The following is a 20,627-nucleotide window of genomic DNA, read 5'->3' as shown; positions in this document are numbered from 1 at the left end:
TTCGAGAGTGATTTAAATAATTGTATGTATAAGTAATTTCTCGATTTCTTTCCAATGATTCCTAAGAAGACTGATTCTTAATATAAATGCAATTAATGACGAGTTCGTTGCTATACCTGATGATATTAAACATTATCAAGCCATTACTTTTTTAGATTAGCATTAAGATATTGCGAAGGTGTACAATTGACATCTGGTAGAAAAAATGTGAACTTGATTGGGAAGTCTTGGACTGAAATTGGGATAATCACTGAGATGTTAACACTAAATATGATGTGATTCATAAGTTCAGTTCCAAAAGACGTGAAAATTCCCTGGCGAGTAGTCTCTGTTTTGATGAGACTATCCCTATCATTGCTTTTATTGGATGCTTCCACTTTTATTTTATTATCAAGATTGGGTTAAGCAAAATCAACAATACAATTTGTTTTGCTGACTGAAAATTTTCAATTTTTCCATAAAAATAGTGGAGATTCAAAGTTGTGCATATTTTTCAAAGATCTTACATAAGCCAACACGGACGCAAATTTCGAAAAAAGGTAAAGAAAGAAAAATTATGTAAAGAAAATCGAACTGCAGTTCTAATTTGAAGGATGGAATTGCTAGAAGTACAGTTAGAAATCACTAAACCAGATCTAACACGTGAACATCTGCGACATAGTTTGCAGTAATGTTAGGATTTACCGAAGTCTGTGTTAATTGGAAATAAGGTCCTTCGGATTCACTAGATGTTTATTGGTTTATTTTTCTTATGTTTCAGAACCGGGAAAAAAATTATTCGAAATCGAAGTACTTCCCTAGGACGTCAGACCTGAAAATGGGTAAGAACCGTAATAACAGCAGTCATGGCTATGGCTTCTTCAATCCCTCCGATTCAAATCTGGGAGAGTTCTCTCACTCTCTTATTATAATAACCATTCAAAGAAGACTTAGCCTTCAACCAATCAGCTTGAATTATGTAACAGAGAGGAAGGGCTGCACGTGACCACACTTCCTCTGTTTACTAGCTGGAAGAATCGGGTAAGTGGAGGCAAAATACTCACCACCGTCTGTGAGACTTTGTAAACTCTGTCAATCAATTTCGTCTCGTACTCTTTACCCATACTACTGCAGATTTTATTGCTGAAGATGACATACCACCTCTTGTGTACTTTGATGTGCTATTGCAAACTGTTGTATTTTACACCATGTAACCGAAGTCGTAAGCTCACCAAACAGCCCACTTCGTTGTTATCTACGTTTGTTAATGATACAACCTTTCCCAAAATTCACAGCTGTGTATCATTTATTCATTCCCTTCCCGAACTGTTTCTTTCAGACTAGCTTGTGAGAGATAGCGAGGACAGTAGTTACAATTTTTACCATACAACCCAAATAGAGAACTTTACTAAAGTACTCGGACAATACTCAGTGACATTGTCAAATTATTGGCAACATAACTAAATTTGTTGATGATCGTTTCCTTATTCAAAAAATTGTGGAAGACAAACTGTTGCTATTTGTCACAACGGTTTTCGGATATATCTATATGAAAGGGTTGGTGAGGTCAATCCCGTCAATATTGGCGCATTGGCTCATTTTTCTCACCAGCACTTTGTTTAAAATTGATTCACAGCAGTTAATTTCCATTATGTTTCTTTTCTTTTTTTCTAAAATTTAACTACAACAGAGACCCAATTATAATATTTTTTAATATTTTTATTCAACAGCTTGCAGAAGGTAATCTAGTAGCAGCAGTTTTTACCAGTGAAATGGGCACCTCTATTTCAGCACTACTACCATGATTTAGATTTTAAGCACCGATTTGCAATAGTTTCTACAATATGTAGCAGTTCTGTTAATTATTCTTTCAATACAAAACATAAGTATTTTCTCTTTCTTGATTTACTTGAATCAAATGTAACATAATGAATAGATTCCTTCATATTTCATTTAGTCTTATTGATGCATTGGGAATGGTTGAACACGCTATTAATTAGCATTGCTTTTTAAGTCCATTCGATTTAGCTGGCAGTGTTATAATTCATCTCTATGGCTTTGAGTGTTACAGTAGTCGAAGTAGCTCGTTTTGATCAATCTGTTTCTGGGGGAAAAATTCTTTTCTAAATAGCTTTATTCGTTATTTACCGTTCGATCTTTCCCTGTTCTCAGTAGCTATTACTATGTTTCTCATTTAAAACATTTTTTAGGTAGGTTCTAAGTATCTTAAATAAAACAATAACAAATAAACAAAATGTTTTATCTGCTTGCAACAGAATTACTAGAAGCAACTGATGGAAATAGTCACTGAGAGAGAGAAGATTGCAGGAAGTGTACTATTTCTCAAGAGACTGTACACTGCCTTGTTTTCTTTTCGGAATCCACTCGCATGTATAGGATTTATCTACTACCTTAGCCTTTGAAATGGTTTCTAAGCTTATTTTACTTCTGAAGTATTAATGTTTAATCGACTGTCTTCATATACACAATTGCCGATGGCTGCTGTTTCAGCCTTCCATTTCAAATGCGATATGGTTGCTTATCTCAACTTCTTGCAAAAGCAATTCGATATCAATGTTCGACATCAATATTAGGACCTTTCTTCATTTTTTTTTTTTTTTTTGGACACAAGTTTTATCATTGCTTTTATGTATAATATTCGGTTTTCCATGTATAATATACATGTGATACTACCACACTAATTCATGATTGGAGTCTTATCTCATAACTTAAGACACTGCTTTTGTTTAGATAACTTGAGGCTTAAAATCACCGAGGCTTGATAATCAGTGGTGCCGCTCCCAGCTTCTAGGGTCATACATGCCAAGAGTCATCGCACATCCTGTGGAGATCTTGCCAGGTAGCGAAATGTGAATTAGGGATACAGTTTTCACAGTGGGGAGTGAGGTTTGGTTGGTTGATGGCCACTGGTCGGTCGGTTGTTGTTTTGACGAATGAGGATGCATCGATTATGGATGAAGGGCAGTGGTGACACGAGAGCGCTGGTATGGATGGGTAGCAATGTCGATTGCTCCTTCTTCATTGGTGTTTATATAGGTGTACTTGATTATTATACCTGAGGGGGGAATAAGAGTGCCTTCGAGCAATTAATTAGTGTCCAGCGGTATTCCACATCTCTAATACTTGCTCTCTTTTCTAGAAATAATCTCTTCGTTTCTAAAATTTATTTGCTTTCATCTGTGTATATATGTGTGCGTGAGCTTTCTGATAATTCAGGCGTGAATTGCTGAGTATTTGGCTGCTGTAATCAGTAATCAGTGTAACTGTCATGTATGATTTAATTTCATTGGGGATTCTTCTGCTACTTTTTGGTAACACACAGTCGCAGGAGGAATGTGTCACAGCGTGCATCCAGACGCAGACCACTGAAAAGGTCGTTTTGATTCTTGTTTGTTTATTTTATAGTATCTATATTTCTACTATCCGGTGGTTATTGGTAAATATTCAGCAGGTTGCTTCAAAAACCTGAATTAAGTTACAAGTTATGTCTTTTAATAAATGGACATAATTTCAGTCCCAAGCCGCATGCAAGGAAGGATGTCGTCTGCAAATAATTTTTGCATTTGCTTCCAACAGCGACATCATATCGGCGAGGGAAGATTGTTATAATGGTTGTGCCAAGTCATACAATGATGATGTTGAAAAGCAGTCGTGCTCATTTGGCTGTGATAAACAACCAGATATGAAAAAGTCTGGAGTGGGTTACACTTCACTATATCACATAGTAAAGATAGTAATTTAGTATTAGACCTAGCTCTAGTGGTGGAGAAAGTCATGCAGCAATTTTAATTTTCTACATCGCTGTTTTAGTGAATGCTTCTATTTTTTATTTTTAATATATTAGCCATATTAAAAAAAAAAATATTTATTAGAAAAAATTTCAGATAAATGGTTTCAATTCAATACCTAGCTAAATTCAAGTCTTTTGTCATGCAAAATTATAATTTTAAAGCCGTCAAGCTTTAAAATATCTTTTATTATTAGTTTCTAACGTTCTTCTTTGCAGATTCGTATATCAATAACAAATAAGAGTCCTACATTTCAAGTGGCTCGGGGAGCTATGGAGAAGATGATGCATCGCATAAGCAATTCATTCCCATCATTGGGGTACTTTTATTCCCATTTCAAATGTTGAGTGTTCAAGTCTTAGCTACCCAAATCAAACAGTTCTTTTTGAATATTATAAACTAGATTTACTAAATTCCATGTATTTCCGAAAAGTTATTGCTACGAAACTTGAAGTAGATGCTTCTAACTTTTTATGCTTTGCTTAGGACTTTTGCGAAAAGTTTGTGATTTCAGTGATATGTAGTATACTTAACTGAAGATCCTTCCTCTGTCTGCTTTTCTATTAAGCAAAAAAATTTATCAGTGTTGTTGAAAACGGGAGAATAAAACGGGAGTCTTTCAGCAAAGAAAAATGATCGTATGATATATATTGTGAAACAAAAGCACTAAAAAGATTTTTTTCTTGTGCGTTTATTTAGCGTACATCTGATGTTAAGGGATTTAGAGTCTTAACTTTTTCTAGTTCGAGTATATTAGGTTTTGTTGGGTTTCTTTTGTGGAAATATTAAATTTCTTACACATTCTTGTTCGGCGGAAAAACTTCGTTTTAGTAGCATATGTGTAACTATTTTGCTTAATGATTTTTATACTTAATGATATAACTTAATGATTATCTTTTTACAAGATCATGATCTCATAACTTATATCCTTTTCTCCAGTTGCAGTGGCTAGACACTTTTTTGGAGAGATCGAATCCTCGTGAGAAATGTTAGCGCATATCTTGTATTTCCAATAATTAAAAACAGGATTGTCTAAGAATAGAGTGATGAAAGGAATCTCAATAATATTTTTAAACAATTTCTTTCTTGTTCTCGTCTAAAATTTGATCAAATTCTAGGGGATTTGGTTCGACATCTTCAGAGGAACATGGTGAGCGATTTTGGGAAGATCATTTTGCTCAATTCCATCTTCAAATGCAAAATGAAATGGCACGACTCCACCAAATTGCTCAGAATGTTCTCAATTTGCAACGTGCGGAAACTGTTATGCCAGTTATTGCTAAGAACAGACCAGAGGGACATGAGGAGAATGCAGTGGAAGGTTTCTCGATTTGTTCATATTGATATTTAGTTCAAAGTGCTCCTCTTTAAATAACTTTTTAGGATTTTACGTTGGAAACAATGACAAGAATGGTGAAAAAATTATGGAAGTGAATCCAGTAGAATTGAAGAGTAAAGAGCAACGGCTTCTGGAATATGAAGACGGAAATCCAACTGTTATTGACAACCCGGTTAGTTTCAGGATTCCTTTCTTTTTGTAGATTTCGTTTATTTGCCTGTAGGATATTATGTTTGGTGTCATCCACTTTTATATTACTGTTATGTGACTAAAAGTACTTATTGTAGGAGTCTTCACTTCTCTCTCGGCTAACGTCACGAGCTCGTCGTCTTTCAGTGCTTAGTCAATGGCTTGTTTGCGTTGCGCTTTTCCTTTGTTTTATTTCAATGCTTTCTATTTCGGTAGCAGTTTTGAAACAGATCAAGTCACAAAAATATCTTAATCTAAGGGTAAGGACTCTTTATCAGAATAATAATTTTGTAATGATTTAAGCTGTAAAACAGATTTTCTACCGTAGTGGTCCGGAAAGGTAAATCCACTTTACTATCTGACTTTTGTGTCAAAACACTTCAAAATTTGCTGCAACTCACTATGAATAAGGTATTCCAAGATACTTCGTTATAGAACATGCATTCGGTTGTCCCACCAACATTCGCTGATCCCCTTGCGGCAAAGAAAATACCACTCGAGACGACAGCTGTAGTAACCGATTATCCACTGATCCACGATTCTCCTCCTCCGGCTTATGATCAACTTTCAGTTCATAAGGAGAAACCTGAAAACATTGACAATTCTGACCGGAAAGTTTAAACCTGGTAATTGTTTATTCTTGAAATTGTGGTTGGTCTTTTCACTTCATATGATCCATTCCATAAGACGCTGTCGCTCAAGTTGACATTTCGTTTCCTAATTATGACTTTTCAGTATTAAAATTATAATTTGGAAATTGTGACCAAAATTTCAGGCTTTCATTTGGCTACTGTAACTTCTGTTGTCTGCTTTTATTTTTGATAATATTACTTCATTTAAATTGTATTTGAAGAAGAATGACTTGATGTGATTGCGTACTTTATGGATTAACATGTTTTATATGAATGCAGTTTTTGAAAAAAAAAAAGAAGTAATTGGTTATTAGTTCCATATCTTCTAAAATAGTACCTTTAAAAATCTATCACTACGTTGCGCTTTGGTCGTTCCGACATAATTGTACAGATATCTTTCTATATTTTATTGGGTCGTATGTAAATGGCATTGGTGTATATTTTTCATTTTTTTCAATAAAATATTAGAGGATAGTACGCAATGTTTGATTACTGCGTCTGCACGGTTTGGTTATATAGATATTTATTTGAAAAAAAAAAAAAAAACTCCTTGATAGTAGTATTTAATATATTTCTATTTAATATAATATATTTCTTCACAGTTTTGTAATCAATAAGAAATATTGAACACAAACTTGTTGCGATTCACCACTTGCTTATAATGGCAAATATTACTTGATTTTGGTAAGAAGGATGGCATGCTCTGCTTAGAAGAATTTATGTGTTGCAAGTATAGTAACGCACGTCTAGACTTTGTTTTTGATAGAGTATTGAATGTATAAGTGCGACATTTATTAACAGATATTAATATCTTCGCGTGATTAGAAGGGTATTAATACCAGGCATCGTGAATTGCAGCTAAATGTTTTGGGTTTTACTGGAAAATGTTGAGGTGTCCTTAAAATTTCGAGAAGTTCTTAAGTGTTCTTATCTTTCATACTTTTGAATCCTTTTACATAAACTGTTCCAATCTAAACGGATTCTGCTTATTGTCATATCTATACACTTATTGCAGACATTTACCGAGTATATATACTCCATTAGCATTAATACATTACTAATGAGGCTATTGTTTTATAGTTGTAAGAAGTATTTCATTTCGGTATATGAAATGTCTAAGTTTCATTTATGTCTGGATGATCATGCTGATTGCGACGATAAGTTGAGTATTAACACAGCCTATGCAAAGCGCTATGACAATTGGCGACATTTAGAGGAATTGCAAAAACGTTCGTTTGATAATTTAATTAATGAATAATGCCATTTTGGATGTTGTGGAAGGGAATGGAATTGGGAATATAAACAAGTTCTTTAAAATAATTTAACGAATTGTCGGAATATAAATATTTTTTTGAATTTGAAAGTTATTTAATTTCTCATAACTAATGAGGCTATTCAGATTAACTGTGTCAGATTAACTGACGAAATAGAACTTAGACTTTTTGGCAATTTGCAGTGAAAAATAAGTATGGTAACGATGTGAAAGATGACGATGACGCAAACAGCTCGTCTAGTGAAGAACCTGCTGTAAGTCTATGTTATTTTCTTTTGTGGTCACAATTGAATACTGGGTGCTATTGTGTGTCAAGCTGCATTTTTTTAGGCACTTTTACTAAGGACGCATAATGGCATTACTTTCAAAGCTTTTTGGTTTTCTTTTTCTCAGCTGTTGTTGATGAATGAGATCATTAGTAGAGGTCATTACATAGTGCTTAATTAATTTCTAATGAAAAAAAAAGGTATAAGTTATAAAGTATGTGTTTATACATTTTTTTTTTTTTTTTTGTTTTTGGAAATATTTGGAAATTGGGAAATATTTGAGGATTTCAGATATGGTCAGTAGAGCACGAAAAAGATTTCCTTCGTACACTGTCTGCTTTAAAAACTCATGATCCAAGGTTATATTCGGGTCAAAAATTCTTCACTTCTGAAGATAAAAGGTTGGTAATTCTATTGTTTTCGCTTCCGATGTTAGCTAATAAAATCCTTCGATCTTTTACCATTCATGTACTGAAAAAATCAAAAAACTCGGCACTGAATATTCTCTTAATGTTTGCATATGTTTCCTACACTTACATTTTTTTTGAAGTCTATGGATATATATTTTTCAGAACTTCTACTGATAATATCGTCAAATTAAAAAAAAAAGACGCTCCGATGTTTTTGAAAGATTACGAAAGAAAACTTATCCTTGAAAGACAAGGGTAAATTATTTTATTCATCTGATTGTTTATATGTGTAATATACAAATAAACATGGTAATTATTGTTTGTTACGATACAAATTAATTTTTTATTTGTGTTTTAAAAACTTTTGTTGTTGTGTTGCCATTCATTAGTTAACCCAAATGCTTTTATAGGGATATCAGTGAAGATGAGAAAGAAAGGAAGACTTCTAAGCATGGCTATTACGAAGAGCAGGAATTAATAAAACGAGAGTATGCTTTTGTTTTTATTTCATGTTTAATTCTGTTATACTATCCTAACTGATTTACTTTTCAGTGGTGAGATATTCTGTTTCTAATTTTAAAATATTGTAGATTAAAAGCCATGCTCGCCGAACAAAATGATGATATGGAGCCATTATTGCGGCACCGTATTAAGACTGAAAATGAAGTGGTAGATTACTTCATTGCTCCTTTTTATTGCTGAAGAGTGCTTATGGAACTTTTTTATATAGAGATGTTTCTTTCATGAAATAATTAGCATTACATATGTTTGCTAATCGAACAAATAAATAGGAGCAAATGTTTCAGAAAAATGAAGAAGATCAGTATTATGGATGGTTGAAAGGACAAAGGGATGAAGATCTTCCTGGTGTTGAAGAACTGGTGCTTAATATTTCTTCTGTCGCTTGTCTCAGATATTTATAATTTCAGCGTAACTTTATCTTAGTAGAGTCCGTTGTTTGATCTGTTCTAGTAGTTTGCTTCAATTATCATTTTCAGAAGGGACTCAAAGAAGCATGGAGTGATATGAATTTAGACGAAAATGAGAAATTTCTGCGTGATTACTTGCTGAACAAAAAATATGATGTTGAAGGCAATGATGAGTAAGTTTTACTTGCATGGTGGAAAATTCGAGCTAGTTCACTTTTTATAGATAGGACTGAAATAGAATATATGTTTTCACTGCTGTAAATGTCAGAATTCCTTGCTACACAAATCCCATCAATAATCATATTAAATGTATCTGCTTGTCCTTATTTGCTAATTTGCTATGCAATTCAGTGTTCCATCGTATGAAGAAATTATGAACGTCGAAAAGGATGAGGAAGAGTTAGAAAGAGAGGACGAGTTTGAGAGGAAGTATAATTTTCGATATGAGGAACCTGATCAAGATTTTGTTAGTTATTGTTTGTATTCATGAATATCATTTGAATACAAGGAATGCTCTGCACTTGTAATATGTAAGTTTGGGTCAGATGTATGCCCGTGTTTAATTGAAGGGCAGTTTCTTTTCTCATAATTAAAAAGTTACTTGAACATAAGTTTAGCTAGAAAGATTTCTCTATATAAGTTTGAGAGAAAAGACTTCGAAAAGACAAATCTTTGAAATTTTGTTAAATACAAAGTCCAATATTTTCAGATTAAACATTATCCTCGGATAGTAAAACAGTCTTTGCGAAAAAAGGATGAACGTCGGAAACAAAAAAGAGATGCATATAAAGAGCGTAAAAAAATGCAAAAACAGATTCGGAAAGATGAAATTAAAGAATTAAGAACTTTAAAAAAAAAAGAAATTGAAGAAAAGTTAAAAAAACTGAAGAAATTAGCTGCGGACGACGATCTCCCACTTAACGTAGATGATTTGAAAGCAGATTTCGATCCTGTGGTTTACGATAAACGCATGAGAGTATGTTCATGGTACTCTTGTTTCAGTAATTGTTTACAACTTTGTTCTACAACACTGTTTTACAACTCTTTTATTGCTTTTTCATGTTGAAATTTTTCTCTCAAAACAAAGTGATGTTAATGTTTTATAGGAAGTTTTTAATTCTCATTACTATGAAAAAGCTATGGAAGAAAACGAAAAAAAACCCGTTTTCTCTGATACTTCCGATATTTCAACCGACGATGTTAGTTTACGATAATTGATTTTTTTCTTTTTACTTACATAGTATGTTTTGAATATCTTAGTAATAAGAATATTCTTGTTACTGTCAGCTATTCGGCTGTATTGCTTTATTCTTTTTTCTGCAGTCAGATTACGACACTTTCGATGTGAATAAAGGAAGGAAAGATAAAGAAAGCGAAAATATTAGCGAGGATTGTAATGGTAGTGAGGTGTTGCATCCTGAAATGAAATCAAGTCGGAAAAAAAGGAAAAGAAATTCGCGTTTTCTAGATATTGTTCTTAAAAAAAAACCCATATTTAATCCAGGTTGTTTTTTGGAAATATTGTTTTTCATACTAATTTTCTCTACGATCAACAGTATTTTATATCATTTATAGAAGAGAAGTCATTTGAAGAATATTTCAACGAATACTATGCACTTGAATATGAGGATATAATTGGTGATGGCTTAATAACTAAGTTTAAATATCGCAGTGTGCCAGCTAACGATTTTGGAATAACAATTGATGAGGTGACATATTTTATGCTTTCTTCGCGTCCTACTCTTTAACAGTATGTACCGATTACTTATGTTTATTGCTAAACGCGTACTTATAATAGAAATTTAAGTGTCGGAATGTATGAAAGTAAATCATCATGATATGGTTTTAGATATTGCTTGTATCAAGGCGTTTGTGATTTGTTAAACGTTTTTCAGCTATTAAATGCGGATGATCGACAGTTAAACGCTTGGGCATCATTAAAAAAAGCTACAGCTTACCGTTCAGAAGCCGAAGAACTATATGACATTAAAGCGTACAAAAAGAAAGCACTAAACTTACTGAAGAAAAAGAAAATTTTCAGCACCGATTTTGGAGGGTATTGCATTATTTGTTAATTTATTTTCATGGAAGAAGAGATTTAGAATATCAACGAATTGAAAATTAGTAATGCTGATCGTTCTTTATTGTAAATAATTTGATATTTTAAATTCTAAAGCTATTTTATTATTTTCTAATTGTAATTGAAAGTCAAGAAAAGTACTTCTGTCCAATGAAATGAATTTTGACTGTCAAAATGCATTTGTTCTGACTCTGTTTACGGAATCTAATTGCAGGAAGAACTCCAAGAAATTGGCTGACAATACTTGTAATATATTTCAAATGGATAAAGCAGCTGAAAAAAGGAAGAAAAGTAATGGAAAGTTTCCTGATTTGAAATCGACAAAGGAAGGAGGAAATAGCGTTGTAGCGCAAGAAGTGAGTTATGAAGTCCATTTCTTGCAGTTATTAAATCTTACAAAAGGTTGTTGGTCGAATAAAATTTCGAGCGATACATGATACTACAGCACGCTTCGTGGGAACTGTTTAACATTATTTAGCATAAAAGGGATTGATCAGTAGACAATAATTTTCAGGAAATTCATATTTTTTTGTAACAGAAATTCTTGAGCTTTGAAATGAAATTGAAATTATGAAGTTGAAAATGTAAGGGGTTGACGATGATTTTTTAGCGTGTTCAATTTCCGAGTCATTTAAAAAATCCGCATAATCGTAAGAATCACAGCAAATTCCAGTGGTCTGATTCAACAGTTGGCATTGATGATGATAGACTTCGTGCTTATGGCATTAATCCAAAGAAGTATAAGAATAAATTGTTTCGCAAACAATAAATCTGTGCATGTCAAGGTGTTAAGACGTGTTAGTAATGACTTTTTTATTCTCATTTTCATTTTGTTGTTTTTTTTTTGTTTTGTTTTTTGAGCTTCCGAGAAGCATAAAATACTGTTTACGCACGTCATATGCATACAACTTGACGCTTCCATGAAAATTTTTGTTTTATTTGCAATAAGTCGTCTTAGATATAGATGAAGTGACGTTATTGGACAACGTCTCCGATAAATGTAGGCAATCTTGGTCGAATGGAGGACGGTGCTGTTCAGCTCATTTATGGAATCACTATAATTCAGAACTATAAAAAAACCGAGCAAGAAAGTGCTGACTTATCCTGTCATTCAACAACACACCAACCGTGCAATGCAATAAATTCAAAGGCGCTTTTTTAATCACCAGCAACATCTATCGGAGAGCAGAACAAACTATATAAGTGATGTTCACAAACGATATACTCTTGAGAATGCCCGACTAGTTAAAGTATGTAGTTGCACACTACACATAAAAATTCAAATTGCTTGGTTTATTGTCAATTATTTGATTTCTGTGGGCTCACGTAAAAGCCAATTGTTTCCCATCTCGCGTAAGATCACTGTAAATCTTCACAAGCGTCAAATATTTTAAAAAAAAGCTTTCACTGCGCGATATTTGAAAAAGACTACTAACACCTAGAATGTGACTACTAAAGTTACAGCAAAGTAAAAACCCGAATTTCACTTATCTCTTAACAATGTCAGAACTGTTCATGCCTTAAGTTATATATTGCTTTCTATCATGATGCGATGATAATATAAATAGAACACGCACCCAACTGAAAATTAACTTTATTCAACATAGGACGAAAATCAGTTCCAAAACACAAAACAGTTCCAAAACTAGCAATAATTCTAGTCAAAAGATTGGAGAAATGAGCTCGCAACAATGACTCGCAACAACTGAGATCACTGAGTAGGAAAAATTTTCCCATTTTAATCAGGAAAAGCACTTTAAGCTTTACTGAATCTAAAGGAAAAAACTTGCTTCAAACAAGAAATGAAAACATAAAATAAATTCATTGCCGAAGAATAATCATTACAATTTGGAAAAGCTGTAAAGAGATTGGCATAGTCATTATTGCAAAAGTGGCTGGATGAATTCGATGTGACAGGACAACTTTTAGCCTCCCACGTAGAAGACTTTTAGAAGATGAGCAACTACAGCGGCATCATCCATTTCAAAGAAATATAAAGACCCATCCAGATGTACTTCACACTCTGGTTAGGTGAAAAATGAGTCTAAAAACATTTATGATAAAATAAAGCGAAAACAAAGTGAAAAGAACGAAATTTTAGGGTTTGAAAGAAAAGAATACGCCACTTCAGGTAAACAAAGCACATCCATTCTTTATAGCAATAAAAAAGAGTAATGATAATTTCAGCAATGAACGATGCAACAGTACTAAAAGCTTGACTATTTCAGGCCCAAAACTTATATTTCAATTTATTGGCTAGTTCTGCAGACATCATCGGGAAGTAATCCTCCGAACCATCGTTCGTAAAATGACCTCTTCCGTCACTATCACTCGATGTTGAACCGTTATCATCGATAACATTTCTGATGATATATTATGTAAAAAAGTAGAAATGTATTACGCACGCAAATTAAAAAACTATTCCTTACAATCTGATGTATTCAAGCTCCATTTTGAACAGCAAATTTTTACAATAAAAAAAAAGGAATAAAATATCGTTAAAGTACTGATCGTTAACAAACATTATTTCCAATTTAAAACTGAAAGCCCGACTCAAGTATAAAATATAAAGCTATGCTTACTGTTCAGTCTTAAAATTATTTCGTCCTCTTTTAGCGAGATCAGCAGCAGCATAAAGATGCGCCGGTAAAGATATTGGTGAAGTGACAATACCATGGGCATAACACAGAGCATTTGTTACGCCTTCTAATTCATCCATTGACATACGAGGTTCGTCATCAATTAGAACTGTGGCACGCACAGGACGTGCAGTACCCTGCAGAAGTTTAAATCGCAATACTAAGTTCCAAAAAGACATTCGGTAGTTATCAAGCCAGAAGTTATCTCTAATAAAGCCAATTGTATTCATAACAAACATCAGTATTACACTAAAGGGGTCTCTTTCATACGCGGAAAATTTGGCTGTTGGATGAACCAAACTCAAAGTTTAGTTCACCCCACAGCGCCAGTTCTGCTTACCAAAAATGATCCTATTTGGAGGAAATATCTCATATTTACGAGTTATACTCATTGAAAGTTTGAGAAAAACATAAAATTTACAAACCATGATAGATTTATGAGGAACAATAATGAACTCCGTGTGGGTTGGATGAACAACATCCACATCTATAATTGTACCAGGTGGGACATTTTGCTGAGAGGCACTTCCCTGTTGAATATGCTCTGGGTAAATGCGATAATTTGAATGCGCCTGCATGACAACAATTGTAAGACGAACGCGTTCCGCATGACCATCAGCTGCCGCAATAAAAGCTTCACGAAACTGTCTACCCTCCTCATTAATGATCTGTAACAAATTTGACAAACAAATATGACATAAAACAGTAACTAAACAGAACTTACATCCTCATTATTCCCGAAACCTCCAAAAAAACTTATTTAAAATTATAAACCATTTCTTTCTTCGGTTCAACGGTTGAGGATATTCTCTAAAATTTTATTAATGTTTGTTCATAGGTAGCATAAAAGAAATCTAGAGAGTCGTCGTACTTATTTTTGGAACCCCGACCTTTGCATACTCTCCTTCCGAAACACCACTACGAAATACAACGACATGTTCCGGTAAACATTTCGCCTTCGATGTATTTCTGAACGACCTAACTGCTCTTTCGACATGTTCTTTCAAGAATTTAACAACATGAAGGCGCGGCTCCTGCATCCAGTATTCACCCTGCATTGCAAATGGTTCGCCACATGAGAACGTCATCTAAAATAAAAAATGACAGTAACGGACAGAAATTAAATGACCTAACCAGCCATAAGGCTTTAATTTAGTCAAGTATATAGATGATAAGTTTTCAAAAAAGAAGTGTTAAAAAAGCACAATCTTACAGCAACAATAGTTGGTTCGCTGGGTGGAACCTGAGCCTGTCGTTCATAGAGTGACTGCGGTGCTGCATGTGACATGTCGAGACCAAAAAACATTCTAGAATGCCGCAGCCACTCCATATCCCTATAAGAACTTACAAATTGTTAAACCACATCCAAAAGGCAAGAACCTAGAAATTTTATTGAAGATATACGATGGCATAGTATGCCAAATTGTTGTTTTAATCTGTACACACTGTATAAAATAGCTCCAGTTCTGCAGTGGGGAGATTGAAGAAACTTTAAAGTAGTTTTTTAGTCCTGTTTTTATTGTTACATTTAACCTACTTTATTTTTATAATCATGCTCGCTTGAAAATTCTGTCGAAACAACCTTCGCAATCTATAAGAGATTGGGACCGGAACTGATCTAAGTTAAGAATGCTAAATCGACTTTGATAATGCTCAACTAGTTACTAGTTTCAAAACAAACAGTCGTATTGATAAAACAAACATGACATTGTTGGTAAGACGATTTTTGCTCAGGAAAGCAGCAGATGAGGTAAGAGCATGATTTATACCACCAAGCTTTAGATTCATTTTCATGACTAAGTTATCCAGCGTCATTTCAGCACCACGATTGCTGATTGCTTTAAAGAGAGTACTAGAACAAATATGCTGCGTTACCACACCGCATTTAATTTCTGTCAGTTTCATTGCATCTAAAAATTATCATCGCTTCCTAATAAGTGTTTTGAAAATATGAAATAATGAAATGACAAATCTATTAAATACAAACTAATGAACTTATAAAATCAATACCCAACTGGAATAACCTTCATTACAAGCTTTGATAAGTTCTAATATTGGAAACAATAAAATCTATATTGGAAACAAAAAAATTGATAATAGATAAGTTGTGATGCTAGAAAGAAATGAAAACTAGTTTACCATGCACAGGGTCATATCTATCTTTTGTGATGAACAGAATATACTCTACTCCATTCCTACGCATAAATTCAATCTTCTCAATGAGGAAATCCATATCAGTGCGGTCATACTCTTCGGAACGTGATGGATTCGGCATTTGTATACCATGATCACGAGAACGATTGACAAATGCAGCGATGAAGCGACTGGAACAAAAAAACTTAAACTGCAAATACAATTCACCTTTCTCAACGTTTTTAAATTTACTATTCCCAATTCATAATTATACAAAAAACTGAAGACTGACTCTGCAGATTGTTGGTCTGAAGCGTTGTGAAACATAAAAACAACCCAACGACGAGGAGCAGTTGCAGGTTTAAAAAAAATTTTATTCTGCATGCCACGAGGGACTGAAAGACGCCAATCAAGGTCACCACTTGGGCTCGGTTCAACTTTGCTATTTTTATAAACAATTGCTGGAGGGAATTGCACAACAGCATCTCCTGCACGTGGAGTACTAATGACGTGGATCTGCAACAAGTTTAAATATCTGAAGGTAAACTAAATGAAATATAGTTCAGAACCTAAATAAAGGACAAACTTCAGTACAAGTTTAAATTATAAGAAAAATATGAGAGAGCAAGCAGCCAAGAGTGAATACATCAATTGAGAATGTATAAAAAAGCAAAACATCAGTATATATGTATAAATAATTCAATAAAACAATACTAACTCCCAGACTGTGAAGATATGGATTTTCATTAGTAATTTGCGCTCGGCAACGTCGATGTTCATTTTCATTCTTCAAGTTCATGGGTAAAAGACGACAATTTTGGATGAGGTCATCAACCTGGAAACAATCAAAATGTAATGGTATAAAAGATAATTAATTATATACATGGATTTCCAACTATGAAGCCAGATAAAAAAATCATAGTACATCAGGAAAAACGCGTGAATGAACCTTCTTGAAACAGCAACAATGATCAATAAATTCCTAGCATTTAATCTAAACACCAATATTTCAACAACATGAGTGAAGTGTTTTAATAGTGAATTTTGCATGATTTTAATAACACACAGGAAAAGAATTATCTTGAAAATGTTATGACATGTGCAATAGGTCAGAATAAAAAACATGCATACCAACGTCTGAAAATTATTAAGTGAAAAAAAATCTAAAGAATATGCCCGTTAAATCAATATAAGAATGAGGCACTCACTAATTCCGGTGTCTGCTTTTTAGTGTCAACACGTTGTCCTCCGACAACTTCCAAGAACTCCATAGGATGAAAACTGTTGTGTGGAAGTTTGTCTTTGCCACCAACGCGTCGCTCAATTATACAAGGCAAACCCGGATAACGTAATCTACGTTGGTACTTATACAACATGTAGGCCGCCACAGTTGTATCCTGATTGTTGACCGGAATAACCAATCTGAAATGTGTTGAAAGGGATCATAAAAAATTAGTAAGTATTTGGGAATCCATACATACACATCCCCACATTGCTTAAAGCAACATGTTTTCAGGATTTAATAAAAAATTGTCTCAAGAACAATTCTACCCTGCATCCTACAACTCTACGGCCAAAAATGTCAAGTAATTGCTGACTAAAAAAATGCCAAAGCAAAAAACATGAATCTTAATGAAATAAACAAAATAATGAAAACGTGACACACCTATCTGCAGTTGCAGCTGTCATACCAAAAATACAGAAAAGTCGTTGAGTTTCCAAATGAGTTGTACGTACAACAAGATCTAAAATCCAACTGCTAACAAATTCAAATTTCAATAATAAAATGTGATATTAAGATATAAAAAAATAAATATGAAATAAAAATACCTTTCAACTGCCGTGCAACTCGTGCTCTCAACTTAGCGTCTTCGATAAGCATTTTCGGATGTGCTCGATTGCATAACGTGCCGACAAGTTCCACCAAGGGTTGCTTTTTGAAAAACGCTGCTTTCCTTGCTGAAAAATTCAACGTACACAAGAAGTCACAAAGAATTACTTATTATGAAACTACTTGAGCTCAAATAAAGTAGAAGGAACCCTTTCATTAAAACAAAACAAAAATTTTACCGTCAATTTGCACGACAGGCATTGCCTGCTCCCATGAGTTACCAACGAAACGCACGTTTTTTTCCATACCTGCGGTCAAAACTTTACCACCACTAACTCCAATATCATGGTCACTGGGGCAATCATATGCCTTATTCCGAAAAATTAAATGACTCTGTCTGAAATCACAAATTTCTGTAGGAAGGAAATTCCTATAATAAAGCTCGCCTTAAAAAGTTAGCCTTGCACACACAGAAAGACTACCATTGTGAAGAAAATGAGCAAAAAAAAAAAGAAAAAAAATTAACATACTCATGAAGCATCATTTGTGAAGTAGCTATTTCCAAAAATTGCTGAAGTGATCGTTCTCGAGCACATAGATCCGCAGAAACAGCTGTAGTCTGATGCAAGTTGATTTCTTCACATGGTAGCAAGCGAGCAACCAATCCAATAATTCGTTTACTCAAAAATTCTCGTGTTTCTTGGGGCAACAATTCCTTAAAGATAAAAGTATTATTCCCCGTTGATATTTAAAAATAAAGCATGCAGTGATGTAATAGTATACCAAACCAGTCATAATCTTCGCAGACTTCTGGAATAAGTACAGAAATTTCAGTGCTAAACTAGTTCCAAAAATGTTGTTCCAGTTAGAAAAACATGTGGAAGACAAACGTTATATGACAAAAAACAAGCAAAAAAAAACATACGACACTGATCTTGAATTCCTTCTCGCCTTCGGAACGATCATAAAGTTTATTTACAGAATAGAAATTAATTCCGCAATCATAGAAATATTTTTTCAAATCGTTACCAAAAATATCTTCATAGCTTTTCAGCAACTGCTGATAAATGGACCACAGAACTCTATGGCGAAGAGCAACAGCCACACTGAAATAAAATGAATTACGTACGACGAATGAATTATGTACGACCAACATGAACTGATAAAACTAAGCAAGTGACTATGAAGCACTAATAAACACAAGGCGTACTCATTTTTCGGACCGCGGTGAAGTTCTTTTTCTTTTGCATCACTTTTTATACCGTAGATTTTCAGTTCAAACTTATATACTTTTTCAATAGCTTTCGACATGTCTAATTCGTAACCATTGACACAAACACGAAATCTGTTTGCATGGTTGTAGCGGTTTATCTGACGAGGCTTCGCTAAAATGCAGTGCATATTTCTAATAATACATCGCAATATTAATCAAATGAAGTCATGCATAAATACTTGAGCACTTAAAGTAGTACCGGAATAAAAAAGAAATGCTAAGAAAAAAATAAAAAACTGCTCCATCCATCGAAAGACCATAAAAATAAGTTATTTACCACTTAAAAAAAAAAAAAAAATTGCTTGATAATCACAAATGAAAGTTTCAATAAATAAAAGAATGGAACCACATGCCTGGCATAGTTACACAAGTGATTTCTTCTATTATCTTTCCGCTTTTATTAATTTTCGTTACATCCATTTTCTGCAAAAGACGAATCTGATGAATTGAACGTATCTTATAAATTCTATACCATGCTCTATATCCTACCCAAAACTCAGATAAGCTTAATCTGAACAGCTTATCTTTATAATAAACCTTTGATGTTGGATGGAACTCTTCACATGATTAATCAAAAAATAAAAGTGCAAAAGAAAGCATATTAGTTTGCTACAGAGACAATTTTGGATGGATGATATCGGGGAAAGATCTAACCAATCTTGTTAAGAGTTCCTATAAGAACAAAGACATTTGTTGACCAACTAACTGTCTGGAATAAAGCAAAAGGGACTAAATAGATACTACGATGAATCAGTAAAGTAAGCACAGAGATGGATGTAAATACCAGCGATTTAATAATCACATCCATAGCCAATCATCGTTATCCATCCATCCATCATCCGCTCGACAACAATGCACAAAAGACACTGAACACAGGACCACTTCCCATGATAACGTGCACTCTGCAAATATGTGCAATCATCTCAGTACTCTAACATTGTCTGTTTATTGTACGTCATTTGCACGTAATCTCCGATAGGGAAGAGGTATCGGTCGGAGCAAGCCGATGTCATTGTATGTTAATGTTACTATGTAATTTGCATAAATCTCAACAGGGGTGAAGAAATGAACTGCGTTGGCCATTAAAATTTAAATTAACGTTTGATTGACATGTTTCAGTGCAGAATAAAATATAACAAACTAGGTTCACATTCCAGTTGCGAATTCCTCCTGACCTCCCTCTGCTCCTTAAGAGAAGTCTTTGCTTCTAAATCCAAAACCTTGAAATTAGCGACACAAGCATTTACTGCTCTTCGTTGTTACCATAACTTTTCTGTCTGTAGCTTCGCGAGTTATTCAGATTTTGTTATATGAGTGATTCAAAAAATGATTATTGCCGTGAAAGTCTTTATTTCGTTTCACGATATCACATACTAATATTTTTGACAAAGGTTTTAATGATTGCAAAGGATTTATTTTTCATATACTTTAAAAAACAGCTGTCAAAGAATATTACAGGTAGAATCGACCACCAGATTGTTCCTCACTATTGTTAATAGAAAAATTTTGATGGGAACTTAATGTTATCAACTTAATCCCTAATGAACTAAACCTTTATCGAAAAGGATTGAAACATTTCTATGATCTATTTTTATATCGTAGAAATTTGTACTACAATGATTTTTATTTGAACATTTCTCAGATGAATGACTCATCATACAAAATTAAATAAAACAACTGTTTCAAACCAAAATCATTTTTTACCTACTTTTTTAATCAGCTTTAATTTACTACGTAACTAAGTTTATACGCATTGTCTAAAATATTTCAGTTTATTAAAAAGAACGTGCACTGCATGAATCTCTCCAAATTCATTGTAGAGATGTTCCAGTTTAGGTGATTAAA

General features: G+C 33.7%; 3 protein-coding genes across 5 annotated transcripts; 2 read left to right on the top strand and 1 right to left on the bottom strand.

Annotated features, from left to right (window-relative positions):
• Positions 1 to 3,268: 3,268 nt before the first annotated feature.
• Bm10105 (Uncharacterized protein) lies at positions 3,269 to 5,937 on the top strand (the record flags this gene model as incomplete). The annotated part of the gene is made up of 7 exons (XM_001900276.2): positions 3,269 to 3,373; positions 3,515 to 3,697; positions 4,007 to 4,107; positions 4,907 to 5,109; positions 5,172 to 5,299; positions 5,415 to 5,576; positions 5,752 to 5,937. 7 exons carry the CDS (start codon positions 3,269 to 3,271, stop codon positions 5,935 to 5,937), a joined length of 1,068 nt encoding a protein of 355 aa, XP_001900311.1.
• A 1,122-nt stretch (positions 5,938 to 7,059) lies between these two features.
• On the top strand, positions 7,060 to 11,675 carry Bm4353 (Uncharacterized protein; the record flags this gene model as incomplete). 2 transcript variants are annotated; one of them, XM_043078818.1, is made up of 16 exons in its annotated part: positions 7,060 to 7,177; positions 7,405 to 7,475; positions 7,779 to 7,888; positions 8,060 to 8,152; positions 8,308 to 8,385; positions 8,488 to 8,566; positions 8,704 to 8,778; positions 8,896 to 8,999; positions 9,178 to 9,292; positions 9,536 to 9,802; positions 9,933 to 10,025; positions 10,150 to 10,330; positions 10,402 to 10,535; positions 10,722 to 10,882; positions 11,121 to 11,262; positions 11,580 to 11,675. In XM_043078818.1, the coding sequence occupies 16 exons, from the start codon at positions 7,060 to 7,062 to the stop codon at positions 11,673 to 11,675; spliced, it is 1,917 nt and encodes a 638-aa protein (XP_042934752.1). The 2 variants fall into 2 exon arrangements, with proteins under 2 accessions (XP_042934752.1, XP_001900312.1); XM_001900277.2 differs by having other exon boundaries at positions 11,517 to 11,675.
• Positions 11,676 to 13,130: 1,455 nt separating this feature from the next.
• Bm5200 (Uncharacterized protein) lies at positions 13,131 to 19,590 on the bottom strand (the record flags this gene model as incomplete). Of its 2 annotated transcripts, XM_043078816.1 has the most annotated exons (18): positions 13,131 to 13,269; positions 13,489 to 13,682; positions 13,971 to 14,213; positions 14,436 to 14,633; positions 14,759 to 14,879; positions 15,248 to 15,455; positions 15,685 to 15,869; positions 15,971 to 16,194; positions 16,397 to 16,513; positions 16,887 to 17,100; positions 17,345 to 17,423; positions 17,509 to 17,637; positions 17,749 to 17,906; positions 18,040 to 18,224; positions 18,435 to 18,615; positions 18,720 to 18,894; positions 19,151 to 19,205; positions 19,567 to 19,590. In XM_043078816.1, 18 exons carry the CDS (start codon positions 19,588 to 19,590, stop codon positions 13,131 to 13,133), a joined length of 2,829 nt encoding a protein of 942 aa, XP_042934750.1. The 2 variants fall into 2 exon arrangements, with proteins under 2 accessions (XP_042934750.1, XP_042934751.1); XM_043078817.1 differs by lacking the exon at positions 19,567 to 19,590 and having other exon boundaries at positions 19,151 to 19,202.
• Between the last annotated feature and the right edge of the window lie 1,037 nt (positions 19,591 to 20,627).

Source organism: Brugia malayi (assembly GCF_000002995.4).
Source record: "Brugia malayi strain FR3 genome assembly, contig: Bm_v4_Chr2_contig_001, whole genome shotgun sequence".
Lineage (NCBI taxonomy): Eukaryota > Metazoa > Nematoda > Chromadorea > Rhabditida > Onchocercidae > Brugia > Brugia malayi.
The sequence above is the reverse complement of the archived record's forward strand: the minus strand, read 5'-3'. Positions and strand labels throughout refer to the sequence as shown.